The sequence below is a fragment of the Oryctolagus cuniculus genome, chromosome 19 (assembly GCF_051225735.1).
Source record: "Oryctolagus cuniculus isolate XC-2025 breed Fujian yellow rabbit chromosome 19, ASM5122573v1, whole genome shotgun sequence".
Lineage (NCBI taxonomy): Eukaryota > Metazoa > Chordata > Mammalia > Lagomorpha > Leporidae > Oryctolagus > Oryctolagus cuniculus.
Window position 1 is genome coordinate 12,243,861 of NC_142885.1, and position 18,806 is coordinate 12,262,666.

Sequence of the window (18,806 nt, forward strand, 5' to 3'; positions counted from 1 at the left end):
ACTAGAACCCGGTGTGCCGGTGCCGCTAGGTGGAGGATTAGCCTGTTGAGCCGCGGCGCTGGCCAAGAGAGGGAATGTTAAACTTGCTTCTCCCTCACCCCGCTACCATGAGGCAGATTTCCTTGGAAAAGATTCTGCCACAAAGGACTTAGGGATAGTTGCTTTAGAAATATCTAAAACAAAGTAGGTGTGTTTTTATTTGTAAGACTCCACATTCTGTGTTAGAGTGAGGGGGTTTTAGGACATTATTTGAGTCAAGAGCAGTGCTTGTCAAACTGTTGTGCACTGGGATCACGTCGGGAGCACTTGGGAAAGACTGGTCCCTGTGCCCCATCCTGAGAGTGTGACTTGACTGGTTTGTATTGCCATGTGGTCATTGGGATTTTTACAAGTACTTCGAGTAACTGGCGCCATGGCTCACTTGGTTAATCCTCCGCCTGCAGTGCCGGCATCCCATATGGGCACCGGGTTCTAGTCCCAGTTGCTCCTCTTCCAGTCCAGCTTTCTGCTGTGGCCCGGGACGGCAGTGGAGGACGGCCCAAGTGTTTGGGATCTTGCCACCCACGTGGGAGACCAGGAGGAGGCTCCTGGCTCCTGGCTTCGGATCGGCGCAGTGCCAGCTGTGGCGGCCATTTGGGGAGTGAACCATTGGAAGGAAGACCTTTCTCTCTGTCTCTCTCTCTCACTGACTGTAACTCTACCAGTCAAATTAAAAAAAAAAAAAAAAAGTACTTTGAGTAATTCTTTCTAAATTTTTTTTCATTTACTTATTTCAATTTTATTTGAAAAGCAGAGAAACAGACAGAGAGACAAAGTGATCTTCCACTTTCTAGTTCACTTTCCAAATGTTCTCTACAGCCAGGACTGGGCCAAGGTGAAACCAGGAGCTTGGAACTCAGTCTGGGTCTCCCACGTGGGTGGCAGGGACCCAAGCAGGTGAGTCCTCACCTCTTGCTTTAACCATGCATCAGCAGGAGGCTGGGTTTGGAAGCAAAGCCACAGGGCTCGAACCCGTGGCTTCCATACAGGATGTGGGCCTCTCAGACGCCCTCTAACTGTTGCTGCAAACACCTGCCTGTCTTTGGGTAACTAACATCCAGCTAGTGTTAGGAACCAGTGGAACGTGCCAGTGCTCCCTGCATTTGTCTGCACACCGGATCACCAGGAGCTTGAACAACTGTTGATACCTGTGCCTTCCCCAGAAGTGATGATTTTTCTGATCTGAGCTGTGGAGCAGATTTTGGAAATTTTGATTACCAGATGAGTCAGTTGTGTGGAAGAACTTGAACTTGAAGTTGGCTGTGCATTGGAATCACCTGAAGAACTTTTAAACCATGCGTTGCTCTGGCTTGCCTCACTCCGGTGTAACCAGATTTGTGGAGGTGGACCTAGGTGACAGTAATTTCTGAATCTCCCTGGGTGATTCCAATATGAAGCCCAAAGCAAGAGTTGGGTCTCTTCTATTCAACTACTTTAGTTTTCCCAGTCAAGATGGTTGAGGATGGTCTGGCACTGTGGCATTGTGGGTAAAGATATCGCCTGCAGTGCCAGCATTCTGCATGGGTGCTAGTTCAAGTCCCGACTGGCTGCTTTACTTCCAATCCAGCTCTCTGCTATGGCCTGGGAGAGCAGTAGACCTTGGTCCAAGTGCTTGGGCCTCTGCACCTCTCACTGTCTCACTCTGACTCTGCCTTTCTGTAACTCTGCCTTTCAAATAAATAAAAAATAAATCTTTAAAAAAGATAGTTGAAGAATGCATGGAAAGATGATTGTCAAAAAGAGACTTTTCCTTACGTAGGCAGTAATACGGAGTTCACTTTTGTAGACCAACATGCAAGAAAGCAGAACTCACAAATTAGGAAAAATGGTACATTTTGCTTTCCAAATAGTTAGTTAGCAAATTGGTTTTGCCTGCTTGCTTAGCCCTAAAACTAAGGATGAGATTGCAGACTGATTTTTCTGACTTCCTAATTCTGGTACCCACCCACCCTGCCCTTGCTTTGTGTCCTTTGACCAGTATCAAAAATGACTTTGCTCTCTCTGATCGAAGAATCATTAAGAAAGAACGTCAAGTGGCGTCCTGCACGTGTCTGGTGTCTTGCTTAGCTTGTTGCTCTGCCCTGTGTCCTCCAGGGGTGCCAGGTGTCAACGCAGAGCGCTTTGAAGAAGGAATGGTGGTGCAGCATTGCGCACTGTCCCTTGTGGGAGAGCCGATAATGTACCCAGAAATCAACAGCTTTCTAAAGCTTCTCCACCAGTGCAAAATCTCCAGTTTCCTGGTCACAAATGCGCAGTTCCCCACGGAAATCCGGTGAGTGGTTCAGCCTGTGCAAATCTGCTGTGTGGGTCTGCGGTTGACTCCCGAGGAAAGCTAGTAGGCCTGAATGATGCACTCAGAGAGGATTTGTCCATTACTTACTACCTACGCATATTGGCCTTTGGAAGCAGACGTGGTCCTGCTCTTCATAATCCATTCTATTAAGGAAGATAACATTGGTTAAAACAACAGACACAAATATCAATTGCTGGGGAAATTCAAAAGAATGCAATTTTTATAAAATTTTCCAAGTGGGAGAAGCAAGGTAAAACTTCTGGAGAAGCTGTCACCTAATTTAGATCTTACATTATGGCTGGGATTGGTACTTGGTGAGGTAGAAACCTGTATTTTTTTTAAATAAAGAACCTCCCGAGAAAGACATGGAGTTAGGGTGATTGTGAACTATTGTATAAGCACATGCTTTAATAAATTCCTGGATAAATGGAATTAAAAGGTAAGTCTGGGGGCAAGCATTGGCAGAGGGGATAAGACAGCACTGCATTGGAGTCCTGGCTCCACTCCACTCACGATTCTGGCTTCCCACTGAGGTGGACCCTGGGAGGCAGCTGGTGATGGGTCCCTGCCACTCATGTTGGAGGCCTGAATTGAGTTCCTGGCTCCTGGTCATTTGGGGAGTGAACCAGTGGGTGGGAGATCCCTCTCTATCTCTTTCTTCCTCTCAAATAAAGTAAGTTAATTAAAAAAAAGAATCTTTATAGAGGTGCTTGTTCTACCACAAAATTTTTTTGAAATCCGTGCCAAGTTTTTTTTTTATAATACATATTTTCATGAGATTTTTTAATATCCTTAGTATGAAAGGATTTCAAAATTTTGCACTAGAATACACTTACCCTTCTTATAAAAAATTATTTTATTTATTTGAAAGGCAGAGTCACAGAGAGAGAGGGAGAGAGAGGGAGAGATAGAGAACTCTTCTATCCACTGGTGTACTCCCTAAATGGCTGCCATGGCCAGGCCAAAGCCAGGAGCCAGGAGCTTCCCCTGGGTCTCCCATGCGGGTGCAGGGGCCCAAGGACTTGAGCCATCTTCTACTGCTTTCCCAGGCCACAGCAGAGAGCTGGATTGGAAGTGGAGCAGCTGGGACTTGAACTGGTGCCCATATGGGATGGGGGCATTGTAGGCAGCAGCTTAACCTGTTAGGCCACAGCAGTGGCCTCTGAATTCATCTTTTAATTACACTTTCCATGAGCTTTTTGAAGCATCCTCCTGCAGTTCATTTGGGTCACAGAATGTGGAGCAGCAGCTGGAAGTCAGGTTTGAAAGGTTGGGGGTAGCATGTGGAGGCCTTCAGTTGCGCTTCTTCAGGAAGATCTTGCTTCCTGCAGAGTAACCTGCGTGCATGGGATAGAATGGGAGGTAGTAGAACCAGGAAACTAGATGGAGCTGCTTTTAGTTTGTTTAAGTAAAAGTTTTGAGGCTGGAAATAAGACAGTGAGAAGGAGGAGTCTTCTCACTGTCTCACTTCTGAAGCCTGAGAGATAAGATCTGTAAGCTGTGTGGCTCTGAGAAGGCACCGAGGCTGAGGACTGCTTGCTTGCTCTGAGAATTCAGCCGTGATAACTCCTAGCATTATGAGCCCGTCACAGTGGAGGGTGTCCTGTTAGCAAGGCTCAGGCTTGAATGGGAAAGTGACCAGGTGGGCTTGGATGACTTGGAGAGGGGTCGTCTATGTAGACATGACTGGAGGCAATTTGCTCAGATCTTGAACACAAACATGTAAAAATGGAAGGGCTCCATTCCATAAGGAATAATTAGAAAAGAAAGAATGCAGGGCTGGCACTGTGACGTAGCAGGAAAAGCCGCCGCCTGCAGTGCCAGCGTCCCATGTGGGCACCAGTTCGAGTCCCGGCTGCTGCACTTCCAATCCAGCTCTCTGCTATGGCCTGGGAAAGCAGTGGAAGATGGCCCAGGTCCTGGGGCCTCTGCACCTGCTTGGGAGACCTGGAGGAGGCTCCTGGCTCCTGGCTCCTGGCTCCTGGCTCCTGGCCTCGGATCAGCCCAGCTCCGGCTGGGGAGTGAGCCAGCGGATGGAAGAGCTTTCTTGCTGTTTCTCCCTCTCACTGTCTATAGCTCTACCTGTCACATAAATACAATACAATAGTAAATAAAGTATAAAATCATAAAATAAAATATGGCCTCAGTCCTTGGACCCCTGCCACCCAAATGAGAGACCCGGAAGAAGCTCCTGGCTCCTGGCTCCTGGCTTTAGACCAGCCACCTCCAGCCACTGAGGCCATTTGGAAGTCAACTAGCAGATGGAAGAAATCTCTCCCTCTCTCTCTCTCCCTCTCTCTCTCTTTCTCTCTCTCTCTCTCTGTAGCTGCCTTTCAAATAAATAAATAAATCTAAAAAAAAAAAAAAAATGCAGGAGCCGAAACTCAGACTAGTTCTTCCGTGTGAGTGGCAAATGTCCAAGTACTTGAGCCGTCACTTGCTGCTTCTCAGGGTGCTTATTAGCAGGAAGCTGGAGCCCTGAGTGGAGCCAGAACTCAAAACCGGGCACCCTGATTTGGGAGGCAGGCATCGTAAGCATCATATTGACTGCTATGCCAAATGCCTGCCCCCTTTTATGGATTTTTCTTGTTGTTTATTTTTTAGCTTCATTGGCTTGAAAGGCAGAGAGAGAGAGAGAAAGAGAGATTCCATTCACTAGTTCACTCTCCAGGTGCCTCCAATAGCTGAGGTTGGGCCAGGCTGAAGCCAAGAACCGGGGACAGCATCCAGATCTCGTATATGGGGTGACAGGGACCCACGTAATGAAGCTGTCACCTGCCACCTCCCAGGGTGCACATTAACAGGAGTGTGGACTGCAGTGGAAGTGAGACTTGAACCTGGTCACTCTGCCGTAGGATGCACATGTCCCAAGCAGTGGCTTAATCTGCTACACCACAGTGCCTGCTGCCCTTTCTGCTTCTTTCATTCTTCAAGCCTTAGCAAAGAGCCTAATCTTAAGGGTGCCAAGGTTCAGGAAAAGAGGATTAGCAGCTGGTTGCCACCCTCTTTAAATTATATCCTGTTTTAGACACAGGAGAGACTAAGTAGAAAGCAGCCATTCTGTGCCTGCATGTCAGAGTTTGCGTGTTTGGAACCTGTTGAAATACCTATCCAGATTTAGACAGAAACAAACCCCGGGTTTTGCTAGAGTCCTGGAAGAACTTGTTCCTGAGAGTCGTGGGAATGGGCTGCAGAGCATACTCTTCTGCTGTGTGTTTCTCTGAAGCAGGGCAGTCCTGCTGGCTTGGAAGGATGTGTGAGCCCAAAGGGGCCGGGGCAGGGGGCAGTCCTACACGTAAGGCAACCCAACCTGTGCTCATCCTGCTCCAGTGGAAGATGTGCGTCAAGTCCTCCTCCTGTATCTGCAGATTGTACTGTGTAGATGGAGAATATTTGGACAACGAAGATCGTGCCTGTACTGAACATCACATGACTCCCTGAACAGTGCACGTACGCCGCTTTGACACTGCATTATGCAGTGGCAGTCACCTAGAGGCGATTGTAAAGTGTACGGGAGGATGTGTGCAGGTTGTATGCACCTACTGCGACATTTTGGGCAAGGACTCGAGCATCTGCAGATTCTGGTGTCTGTGTGGGATCCTGGAACCAGTCCCCTGTGAAGGAATGACTAGTTCAGGAACACACACACACACACACACACACACACACACCCCAGAAACAAGCCTTACAACTAAGAGCAGTGAGGGTTGCCATACCCCAGATACTGTCATATGTCATAAAACTAGAAGCCTCAGGGTCGGGTGCTGTGGCACAGTTAGTTAAGCTACCACTTGAGACACCTGTTTCCCTATCAGAGTGCCAGTTTGAGTCCTGGGGGCCCTGCTTCTGATCCAGCTCCCTTCTAACATCCCTGGGAAGGCAGTAGAAGATAGCCCAAATCTTGGGTCCCTGCCACCCATATGGGAAAGCAAGAAGAAATTCCAGGGTCCTGGCTTCCGCCTGGCCCAGCCCTGGCTGCTGGGAGCATCTAGGGAATCTCCCACTCTCACTCTCACTCTCACTCTCCTCCTCTCCCTTCTGTCACTCTTAACTTGCAAATAAATGAATAAAAATTTTAAAAACTCAAAGATTCAGAAAACCTGGAGCACAGAATAACAAAACAAATAGTTTTTTGAGATTGCCTCTGCTTTATTTTTTAAAGTTCTCTTTATGGCCGGCGCCACAGCTCACTAGGCTAATCCTCCGCCTTGTGGCGCCGGCACACCGGGTTCTAGTCCTGGTCGGAGCGCCGGATTCTGTCCCGGTTGCCCCTCTTCCAGGCCAGCTCTCTGCTGTGGCCCGGGAGTGCAGTGGAGGATGGCCCAGGTGCTTGGGCCCTGCACCCCATGGGAGACCAGGAGAAGCACCTGGCTCCTGCCATCGGATCAGCGTGGTGCGCCGGCTGCAGCGTGCCGGCCGCGGCGGCCATTGGAGGGTGAACCAACGGCAAAAGGAAGACCTTTCTCTCTGTCTCTCTTACTGTCCACTCTGCCTGTCAACAACAACAACAACAACAAAAATTAAAAAGGAAAAAAAAAAGAATGTAAATGTAGCGGTGTCACTCAGACTGGGGGTGACTGGACAGGAAGAGGCTGTTTCTGGTGAGGAAAAGCCCTCTCCATCCACCTACACAAGTGTTTTTTATAATGACGTTTTTGATAGGAATGGAATGGACAGATTTTAGCATGTATCAGTTACCTTTTGCTCGAACAACCCACCTCAAACTGCAGATAACAGCCATTTATTTAGCTCCTAATTCTGCAGATTACCTGGGAGGTCTGTTGGTCTTGGCTTTGCTGGTCCCAGGGTTGCTCGTGTGTCTTGTCAGTTTGCAGACTGGTGGGTTTGCTAATGGGCTTGGTTGGGACGACTGGGGCCTCTGTTCCCACAGCCTCCTACCCTCCAGCAGACTGTTCTAGACTTCATCACGTGTGGTAGCATCTCAAAGAGCAGAAAGAGGAGATAGGCTCCGGTGCTCAAACATTTTTCAAGCCTCTGTTCTATTTGCCTGTTTCCTGTTGGGCAAAGAAATTACACATCCGAGCATACAGTCAGTGAAAGAGCACTCAGATCCACAGGGCCAGGGGATAGGGATGTAGGACAAGGAGGAATTTATGGCGTGTTTGCAGTATGCACAGAGCACACAAGTGTATTTGTCCAGGACCATAACCCTGTACCTACTGGGGCTTAGTGCTTTTCAGGAACTCTGCTGGAAAAAAAATTTATAGTTATGTGAATGGCAAAAAGGGTATGTAATCCATCTAACCCTCAAGCTCAGAGCCATTAAACCCAGAGACACCGGATCCAAAGTAGGTTTTGTTTTGCCTACACCATATTTAAGGGAAGTCTCCCCAAAATTATTTTTGAACATTCAAAATCAGGAGGTTTTGCATAAAATCTTGAATTCTGACTTTTTTAAAGATTTATTTATCTATTTGAAAGGCAGATTTACAGAGATAGAGAAACAGATCTTCCCTCTACGGGTTCACGTCCCAAGTGGCCGCACTGGCCATAGCTGGGCTGATCCAAAGCCAGGAGCTTCTTCCGGGTCTCTTACAAGGGTGCAGGGGCCCAAGAACTTGGCCTGTCTTCTATTGCTTTCCCAGGCACATTAGCAGGAAACTGGATTAGAAGTGGAGTAGCCAGGATCCAGTCCATATAGGATGCTGGTGTCACAGGCAGTGACTTCTCCCAATATATCATAGCACTGGCCACAAGGAAGTCTGACTTTCGAAAAGAAGATGACCCAGCAGGAATTGTCAACAGCCAGGTAATAGTTGTAGTTGGCTTTTACAGGAACTTGAGCCTTTCAGGTTTGCTAGTCTTCATATCTCGTCCCTAAGGCTGGGCATCATCTGATACTTGTCAGAGGAATTACAGTGTGGATGATCTTACAAGCAGAGAAACTCCTGTCACCATTTGTTTTTTGATTAGTTGTTTGTTTCCATGATGAAACAAAGAATGATAAGTTACTTATTTCAATCAGAAGACAGAGTGACAAAGAGCAAGAGGCAGAGAGAGCTGGAAATTTTCCATCCACTGGTTCATTCTCCAGCTGCCTTCAAAAGCCAGGGTGGAGCCAGGCCAGTCGGGAGCCAGGTACTCCATCTGGGTCTCCTGTGTGGGTGGCAAGGACCTAAGCACTTGAGCTGTCACCTGCGTATCAGCAGGAAAGTGCGTGAGAAGGGAAGGAGCCAGGACTCAGACCAGCCACTTCTCTAGGGGATGTGGACATCCAAGCGTCATCTTAACCATTGTACCCCAAGTCCTGCCTCTTCTGTCACCCTTTCACATAATTAAAGATAGACTGAAATGCCATTTAATCCAATGGAAATGGAGGAAAGCCTCTCATTTTGAGTAAAGAAAGAATATTCTTGTGCGTCTCAGGCGATTTGATTTGCATTTTTACATACAAAGAACTCTCCTTTCCCTTAAAAGTGGCTTGCTTGACCCCTGCAGACGGGAGGATTGTAGATGCTACGCAGGCTGCACTTGCATTCAACCCTGCAGAGCGGTGCTGCACAGCTACGGTCAGTGTTCCAGGAGAGCACTCCATAAACTTCTTCTAACCTGCTCAGTGCTGTGATGCCATAGACTTTGGAGAAAGCAGATCTCTGAACGTTGTCGTGTAGTTAGGCAAGGAAGCTGTGGAGGAGGGCGTTCCGCACCGGAGAACACTGTCCTCATCCCGTGAACGTCGTATCCTCAGTCTCCCTCCTTCATTGTGAATGTGCTGGAGAGTTTAGAGTCAAACTGGCAGCCCTTTGTGGACGGACTCACTCTCGGCTTCATCCTGACTCTTATCTGATGTATCATAATGTTCTTATCTATTTTATATTAGTTTTAAATTTACCTTTAAAATCTTGTGGCTTTCTTTCTTGTACATACTGCACATTTAAAGCGCTTTTGCTGATAGCAGGTTCTTCATAAGACGGATCTGTGTTTGACATTTAATGATGACATGATTGACATTTAACTCCCAGACTCTGCACTCACACACCCAAAGACACCAGTGTATGTTTGCTTTTAGATCCCTTCTTCACTGAAATGGTGTGATAACTAACTTCATCCTGTCTCCTGCTTGTTCCACCTGTGTTTCTATTATTTTGTTTGCTTTGTGTTTTCTTTCCTTTAATTTTTGCTAAGACATTCTCATAGGTTAGAGAACCTTTATAAATGGGATAGCTCTTCATATAAATGTTTGAAGAGATGGATGAATTTTAATGAAAAAATTTTCTAGTGTGTGTTAGCTCCGCGTGGTTATAGAAAGCAGCTACAGTGAAATGAAGATGTACTCTAAATATGATCTGATCTTTTCAATAGAAAGTTTTTTTCCCTGGCATAGTCTGTTTGTGTTAAATTTAAAATATGTGTCTGAATTGAGAGTTTGCATTTCAGAAATGTGTATATCTAGATGGACTGAAAAGAGAAGGCCAGTGCAGTGAGGCAGTAAAGGCTCTGGGCTAGAAGAGACCTGGATTTGCATCTTGATGGGATCTTCTGCTGCCTATCTGATAACTTTTAAGTGCCCAGTTACCCTATTTGTAAAATGATTTATACTCGGGCTGGTGCCGCAGCTCAATAGGCTAATCCTCCGCCTGCAGCTCTGGCATCCTGGGTTCTAGTCCCGGTCGGGGTGGCAGATTCTGTTCCGGTTGCCCCTCTTCCAGTCCAGCTCTCTACTGTGGCCCGGGAGTGCAGTGGAGGATGGCCCAAGTACTTGGGCCCTGCACCCCATGGGAGACCAGGAGAAGCACCTGGTTCCTGGCTTTGGATCAGCGCAGTGCACCGGCCACAGTGGCCATTGGGGGGTGAACCAACGGCAAAGGAAGACCTTTCTCTCTGTCTCTCTCTCTTACTGTCCACTCTGCCTGTCAAAAAAAAAAATGATTGATACTCATAATACATGGTGACACTGTAAGTATATGAGATAATACATGAAAAGCACTTTGAAGTTTCACCTTTGAAAAGATGAGCAAGTTCTGTTGGTCAAGCTATACTTGAAGGCAAGACCCACTACTAATTCAAGTGGCATTTCCTAATAATAAAATATTATAATACCTGGAATATAAAACCATATAAGAGTGCAAAGCTTCAAAATACTCAGCAACATGGCCTCAAAAATGAGAGAACACAAGGAGAAACAGCAGGTGTTTAACGTGCTTTTTCCCGACTGATAAATCAAGGATATCAAAATCATTAGCAGTATTGAAGATGTGAAGGACTGGGAAAATCATCTCTGTTACTCTTGTTAGTGTTTTGTCACTGTAACAGATATCTGAGAGAAGCTACTCATGAAGGAAGAAAGTTTATTTCAGCTCACAGGTTTGGAGGTTCACAGTCCAAGTTTGGGTGGACCCACTGGTCTTGTCTGATAAAAGCAGTGGACAATAGGACTCATGTAGAGGAAGGGTCACGTGGTGAGCCAGGCAGCAGCAGGATAGGCAGCATGCGCGTCCTGCATGTGCACGTGTCTCTCTGAAGCCACCAGGAGTTACCATAAGCCTCTGCCCCTGCAGCTTAACCTAGTCACCTTCCAAAGCCCCTCCACCTTCAGACACTGCAGTTGGATTAAGTCTCCACCCCTCAATCCATTAGCCATTAATGTAAGACTTTGGGGACCAAGCCCCTAACATGTAGTTGGATCCCAAACTAGTATTTAAACTATAGCAATTACAGAATAGAGCATTGCAGCCAGCAACTTTGGAATATAGATTCTTTTCAAGAACACGGACCAGTTGCCCAATGGCCCTATTGTGGGCAGTGTAGCAAGGTTCAATGAAATAGTTTAAATTTGCTTTATATTTTTAATTTTTTAAGCTGTACATATTTGTGGGGTACATGCATACAATGTATAATGATTAAAACAAGCTAATTTGAATTTTCATTTCCTTTAACACTTACCATTTCTTTATTCAACAAAGTATTGAAATCATATAGAGCATGATATCTGCACACAATGGAATTAAATAGAAATTAATATAAATATAAATATTGCAGCATTTTTTTTAAAAAAGATTCAGTTTATTTATTTGAAAGAATTACAGAGAGAGAGGTAGAAACAGAAAGAGAGAGTTGTCTTCCATCCGCTGGTTCACTCCCCAAATTGTTGTAACGGCTGGAACTGAGTCAATCCAGAGCCAGGAGCTTCTTCCAGGCCTCCCACGTGGGTGCAGGGCCCAAGGACTTGGGCCATCCTCCACTGCTTTCCCAGGCACATTAGCAGGGAGTTGGATCAGAAGTGGAACAGCCAGGGCTTGAATTGGCCCCATATAAGATGCTGGCGCTGCAGGCTGGGGCTTTAACCCACTGCGCCACAGCACTGGCCCCCAGCACGTTTAAGATTTAAACATCTCACTTCTTATTTGTTTATGGTTCAAAGAACAAGGCGAAGTGGAATAGAAAATATTTTGATGAGTGATGATAGAAATTTATAAAAAAGAAAGAAAGAAACCTTAGGGATTGCATGCCAGCAGGAATAGCAGAGTAAAAATCTTTAAAAAAAGAAAAAAAAAAAGCATTCTGCCATTTAAAAAATAAAACACTGGCAAAAATTAATAGGATCCACTTTTTTTTGAGATTTTATTTATTTACTTGAGAGGCAGAGTTACAGACAGAGAAAGGGTGAGACAGAGAGGTCTTCCATCCACTGGTTCACTCCCCAGATGGCCGCAGTGGCCAGAGCCTGGCCAGTCCTAAGCCAGGAACCAGAAGCGTCTTCTCTCCTGCAGGTGCAGGGGCCCAAGCACTTGGGCCATCTTCTACTGCTTTCCCAGGCCACAGCAGGGACCTGGATGGGAAGTGGAGCCCCAGGCTCGTACCCATATGGGATGCCAGCACCGCAGGCAGATTATTAACCTACACGGCACAGCACCAGTCCTAGAATCCACTCTTTCTTACCTAGAAAAATTAACCAAAAACATGGCTAAATATCAGAACTGCAAGGTTTGTGATGCTAACATGTTCTGTTCCATTCTGACTTCCCCCATTCTTGCTGTAGCCTTGAAAACCATTAGCCCTCGTTCACAGTAGAACCCAGCTTCCCGGAAGCCTTGGGGAGAGGGAGTAGCAGAGGTGGAACTCCTGCAAAGTCCCACTCCCAGAAAATTGTCGTTGTCTGCAAGGCTTGTGTAGCAGTTCCCTGGAGACATTCTCTCACGAGCAGACTTTTCACTTCAGGTCAGGTTGTCTGTATTTGAAATGACTCCTGTTTGTCTGTTGTAAAACGCCTTTATCTGGGGGTTTATCTCTTAAACAATTGTAGACAATTGTTTACTTTCACAGCTGTCTGAGGTGGCAATAGAAGTTGGTGCAGGCCGGCGCCATGGCTCACTAGGCTAATCCTCCACCTAGCAGCGCCGGCACACCGGGTTCTAGTCCCGGTCGGGGCGCCGGATTCTGTCCCGGTTGCCCCTCTTCCAGGCCAGCTCTCTGCTGTGGCCCAGGAGTGCAGTGGAGGATGGCCCAAGTACTTGGGCCCTGCACCCCATGGGAGACCAGGAGAAGCACCTGGCTCCTGCCTTCGGATCTGCACGGTGCGCCGGCCGCAGCGCGCCAGCTGTGGCGGCCATTGGAGGGTGAACCAACGGCAAAGGAAGACCTTTCTCTCTGTCTCTCTCTCTCACTGTCCACTCTACCTGTCCAAAAAAAAAAAAAAAAAAGTTGTTGCAAACATGCTGAGCAAAAAAATCACAAAGAAAGTACTAGGACTGAGTTGTCCACTGGGGACATTGTTAAGCTCCAGCATATTCCTGGGAATCTGAAATACTACATCCATGAGCTGGGCTGTGCGCATGTCAAGGAAGACTGGAGAAACCCCTCACCCCTCACCCCTCACCTCTCACCTCTTGTCCTGAGCAAGCAGGCAGTAAAAACGAAGGCTTAGTGGTAAACTACCTGCCCAAAAGCTAGGAGAATACTGGTTGAGGGAATTTAAGGTTATCTCTGTCCAGTCATTAGCTGGCCACCAAGTTAACTGAACAGAGATTTCAATGGCCAAACACAACAAAGAGTATAGAATTTACCAGATTACTTCAGCACAAACAAAAATAGCAAGCAGCAAAAACAGAAACAAAAAATCCTCCCTCCCCTGTGCCCAGAAAAAAAACTGCTCTGGGTTGATTTCTAGAATTGCTACATAATATTACTTAAAATGTCCTGTTTTAATCAAGAAAGAAAGAAAAATGACAAAATATAAGAAGAAATAAAAGACAGTGGCCCATGTATAGGGAAGAAAATGGCCAATAGAAGCTCTACTGAGGAAACCTAGATGTCGGACTTACTAGACATAGACTTTAATTTAGTTATTTTAAATATGTTTGAAGAACTAAAGGAAAGCATTTCCAAAGAACTAAAGAAAAGTGTGTAAATAATGGCTCACCAGATGGTCAGTCCACCCAGAGCCTGGAGACCTCTGGGCACATTCAGGCATGCTAACATATTCAGAATAAGTGTTTCAGAAGGAGAGTAGAGATCCAAAGGGGCAGAATGAATATTTGAAAGGCTAACAGCTGAAAACTCCATACTCTAAAATATGAGAAATTCACAGATATGTAGAAATTTTCACCTGGTAACCAGTGTATCTAGGATAAATCACAAAGTATATTTATACAGTCATAATACATGGTTATAAAGCATAAAAAATACAGATACCAAGCTCTTTGTGTATTGATCTGATTTCCAGTAGATACCATATATGGCCTCTGTGCCCAAAAGTGTTTCACAGTGTATAACAGCAATGCAGTGCATACACCCTGTTTTATACACCACTTTCAGCACTCTCGCCACACATATGAGCAATAAGTTCTACATGAAGTAGTTTATTCACATACAAGGAAAAATTAAGAATACAAATATCCTCATGCTATAACAGATTTTTGCTTTAAAGTGAGTTTGATTCCAAACTCAGAAACAATACTCATTTGGTTTTAAGGCCTTTTGCATTTTGGAGTTGTGGATAAAGGGTTGCTGGATTGGTGATAGTAGATGAGAGGTGGAGAGAAGATGCAGAGTAGTGTCATGTGCTGCCTGCCAGCTTCCTTTTATCAACACTGACCTGACTGTGTCATTGACTGCACAACTCTTCCATGAGACAAGCCTAACCTTCTTGGCAGACCATACGGCCTGGCCTCAGGTATCTCCCAGTCTGCTTTGCCATGTTGGAGCCACTGGGGGTAGTTGATCCTTTATCCAGGTTCATCTGACAGCTCTGGGCCTTTGCTTGCTGTTTGCCTTTAGTCATCCCTAGAAAAGATCTCATTGTTGTCCTGATGAATATGTGTCCTTCAAAGGTTGCCTTTGACTTTGACCTTATTTGTTATGCCTTTCTTAATTGCCCAGGCAGTATCAGCTCCCTCCTCCGTTTATTCTCATTGTACTTTGCCCATTCGTCATGACACGGAGCACTTGGTGCTCTCACTAATGATGGTATTAGGGCTGAGCCTCTTGGGCCCAGCGTTCAGTTCACAGTGGTCTTGACTAGATGTTAAGTAACAACTGTGCCTGCGGAAAGGAATCAAGTTCAGGATGTCCTGTTGAAGACTGGTGGTTTTGGTGCCTCTGAGGACTTTGCAGTCATAATCTGGATTTCCTATATGGTGTGCATCCTCTTGGGTTTTTCGCTGTAGAGAACACTGTTTGCTTACACTACAGATTTGAATGCTGAGCCAGGCTGCACATCGGGCCATTATGGTTCAGGGTTAAGAGAAGAGACTGTGTAGTCTCTTCCAGGCTGGTGTCTCGTTGCAGACACTGAATCTCTGTAGGTCTCTGCACAGGTACTGAATCAGTGTGAACCTCAGCTTCAGCACCCCTCCAACAGGCAGACAGAGCAAGTCTGTCTTTGTTTCATCGCCGGGATTCATTGAGCTCAGTGACAAGGGGAGCTCACACAGCACACAGCGTGCCCGGTACATGATGAACATTCAGTGTTGCTCAGTAACTTTGTCCTCCTTCATCCTCCTCACCTCCTCCTCCTCCTCCTAAATTATCCGTATGATCTGACAGACCCCGATTGCCTCAGAGATTTAATAAAATTGGGTCTTTGGGCCACTCTAATTACTTTTTTCTCCCAAGAGGAGCATCAGACTTACTGTGTTCTTGGATTTTACAAACGTGAATCTCTTCCTCTTTTTATCCCATGCTGTAAATTTATGAGGCCTCATTCTTCCTCCTGAGCCGCATTCTTTGAATTGTAGTACAAGGCTTAATAATCTCTTCAGAAAGAATGAAAAGGAGAGGACTTTTATTTATTTATTTATTTGGAAGGCAGAGTGACAGAAAAGGGTGGGAGAGAGAGAGAGGAAGAATGAGATCTTCCATCTACTGGTTCACTCACAAATGGCCTCAATGGCCAAGGCTGGGACAGGTGGAAGCCAGAAGCCTGGAACTGTGTCCAGCTCTCCCACATTGGTGTCAGGGACCCAAGCACTTGGGCCATTTGCTGCTGCTTTCCCAGGTGCATTAGAGGGAGCTGGATCAGAAGCAGAGCAGTTGGGACTCGAACCGGGCTCCAATAAGGGATACCGGCATCATAAACGGCGGCTGAACCTGCTGTCCCACAACTCTGAGCCCAGTGTGTTTCCCTGTATGACCAAGGTAACTTTGAGGTGTAAAATCAGGAGGAAGCATCAGCACATACATCCAGGGTCACTGGGCATTTTTACTGGAGATTAGATTTAAAGTTGGATATCCCAAATACGGTCTTTAAATTCTTCTCAGCAGAGATGTGAGATACTCGGGCACAGGGATCAGGATGGTTTTTAATGAGATAACATTTTTCTTGTTTAGGGGAATTAAAATGATTCTATCTGGTTTAGACTAGAGACAGAAAAATCTCCATGCTAGAGAGTCATTGCCTGTCCTGGATGAATTGATTGCAGTACTCAGGAGAAATGAGGTCCGTGTGACTCAAAGATTTCTGCAAAGCCCCTTTGCTACTTTAGAGCCCTGTAATTCCTGGAGAAATTCTTGTTCTCTGCCCTTCCTCTGCTCCTCAGCTTCCTTGATTGTCACTTCTCAGACGTTTATTGTTGGCTGGAATTCCTTAGTGGTGCTATCAGTGCCCAGGGTTCCTCCTTTGTAAATGATAGAGGTTTGTAACATAAGCCTGGCCTTTGGCTTTAGCTGTTTATAATCTGAAGTAGTTATGGAGACAGAGTGCAAAGGCCAGGGCAGTTCCCGTTTTTGCATCAGGAAGTTTTCTGTCAAAGTCCCGTGTCCAGTGATGAGAGCCAGCTGGAACCATGAAGCCAAAAAAGGCCAGTGGCAGTGGTGGGCTTCTCTGATAATAAAGAGGGCCCCTGCAAAAGGGCTGGTGAGGGGCCACCATTGTGGCACATTCCATGTCAGATTCCTGGCTGCTCCACTTCCAGTCCAGCTCCCTGCTCATGCATCTGGGAAAGCAGCAGAAGATGACCCAAATACTTGGATCCCTGCCACCCACATGGAAGACCCAGATGATGTTCCTGGCTCCGGGTTTCAGTCTGGCCCAGACCCAGCAGTTATGGCCAAAGTTTTGTTGAAAGGATGGTGCCATTATAGATGCTATTATTTTGCATTTTCAGTAGTACATTTCACTATACTTTGCTCAGGAATGACACATTACAGGAAGGCCCCTTGTCTCCAGGGATTCCATGTCTGTGAGTCCCCTATCCATGGATTCAACCAACCTTGGGTTGAAAATATTTGAAAAAAAATATCGTGTCTGTAATAAATATGTACTTTTTTTCCTTGTCTTTAGTTCTTAACAATGTAGTATAACAACTCTTACATGGCATTTACGTTGGAATTGGTAGTGTAAGTAACCCAGAGATGATTTAAAGTATATTGAAAGATATGCATGGATATGTATACAGCGATATGTATACAGAGACTGTTCCATTTTATATAAGGGACTTGAGCATCTTCAGATTTTGGTGTCCGTGGATTGGGAAGTGTCCTGGAACCAGTCCCCCACAAGCACTGACAGACGGATTATACTGTACTTGTTTTTTTTTTTTTTTTTTGACAGGCAGAGTGGACAGTGAGAGAGAGAGACAGAGAGAAAGGTCTTCCTTTGCCGTTGGTTCACCCTCCAATGGCCGCCGCGGCCAGTAGGCTGCGGCTGGTGCACCGCGCTGATCCGAAGCCAGGAGCCAGGTGCTTCTCCTGTTCTCCCATGGGGTGCAGGGCCCAAGCACTTGGGCCATCCTCCACTGCACTCCCGGGCCACAGCAGAGAGCTGGCCTGGAAGAGGGGCAGCCGGGACAGAATCTGGCGCCCCGACCGGGACTAGAACCTGGGGTGCCGGTGCTGTGAGGCGGAGGGTTAGCTTAGTGAGCCGCGGCGCCGGCCGGATTATGCTGTGCTCTTAAGGATTCCCTTTGGGTATCAGTATTGCATAGGAATGCAGGCAACGAGAGTCTGCCAGGTATCTCCTTTTTAAAGATTTATTGATTTATTTGCAAGAGTAACAGAAAGGGTGGGAGGGAGGGAGAAAGAGAGAGAGATTGATTGATTGATTCTTCTGTCTGCTGGTTTACTCCTTAATTGCCCGCAACAACCAGGGCTAGGCCAAGCCAAAGCCAGCATTGGCTGGGTCTTCCATTTGGGTGGCAGGGGCCCAAGTACTTGGACCGTAATCTGCTGCCTCCCAGGTACATTAACAAGGAACTGAACTGGAAACTCAGAGTAGCTAGGACTTAACTAGGCACTCTGATATGGAATATTGGCAGCCTGACTGTCTGAGCCACAGCACCCACCTTGTGGCAAGTATTTTAACTATCTCTTTCCTGTCTCTGGTCAGAACATCATCACTTTTTTCCCCCTCCAAAGATTTATTTATTTATTTGAAAGAGTTAAAGAGAAGAGGAGGCCAGCCCTGTCACATAGTGGGTAAAGCCACCACCTGCAGTGCCAGCATCCCACACACATGCCGGTTTGAGTCCTGGCTGCTCCACTTCTCATCCAGCTCTCTGCTATAGCCTGGGAAAACAGCAGAGGATGGCCGAAGTCCTTGGGCCCCTGCGTCCACATGGGAAACCCAGATGAAGTTCCAGGCTCCTGGCTTCGGACTGGCCCAGCTCTGGCAATTGCGAACATTTGGGGAGTGAACCAGCAGATGGAAGACTTTCTCTCTCTGTCTCTCTCTCTCTCTCTCTCTTCCTCTCTCCCTCTCTCTCCCTCATGTCTCACTCCCTCTCCCCCCTCTTCCCCTCCCCCCTCCCCCCCTCTACCCTTCTACCCCTTCCCCTTCTCCCTACCCCTCTGTAACTCTGCCTTTCAAGCAAATAAATAAATCTTTAAAAAGAAAGACGGAGAAAGGGAGAGGGAGGGAGGGAAGGAACAAGCCAACGAATGAACTGTGTACCCAATGAGAACAAACTGTCCCTAAAAATCCTACACCCTATTCATGAATACAGAAACACTTGCTGAGACCTGAGGAGCACTGGACAGAGCTATGATCGTCCACCAGTCCATCTGACTTGGGCGAGGT

At 46.5% G+C, this 18,806-nt stretch overlaps 1 protein-coding gene across 6 annotated transcripts in view; it reads left to right on the top strand.

Annotated features, from left to right (window-relative positions):
- The window catches only part of LOC100354908 (S-adenosyl-L-methionine-dependent tRNA 4-demethylwyosine synthase TYW1), a 221,291-nt gene that overhangs the window by 98,473 nt on the left and 104,012 nt on the right, over window positions 1–18,806 (top strand). For 5 of the 6 annotated variants that reach the window (XR_016225592.1, XR_011384574.2, XR_016225593.1 and 2 more), the window contains one exon: window positions 2,134–2,311. The exons of the other annotated variant lie outside the window; for it this stretch is intronic. Coding sequence is in view for 2 of the 5 variants with exons in the window: in XM_070064497.2 (XP_069920598.2) it covers window positions 2,134–2,311 (178 nt within the window). In the remaining 3 variants the exon portion in view is untranslated. The remainder of the gene's footprint in view (window positions 1–2,133; window positions 2,312–18,806) is intronic. 6 annotated transcript variants of the gene reach the window in all.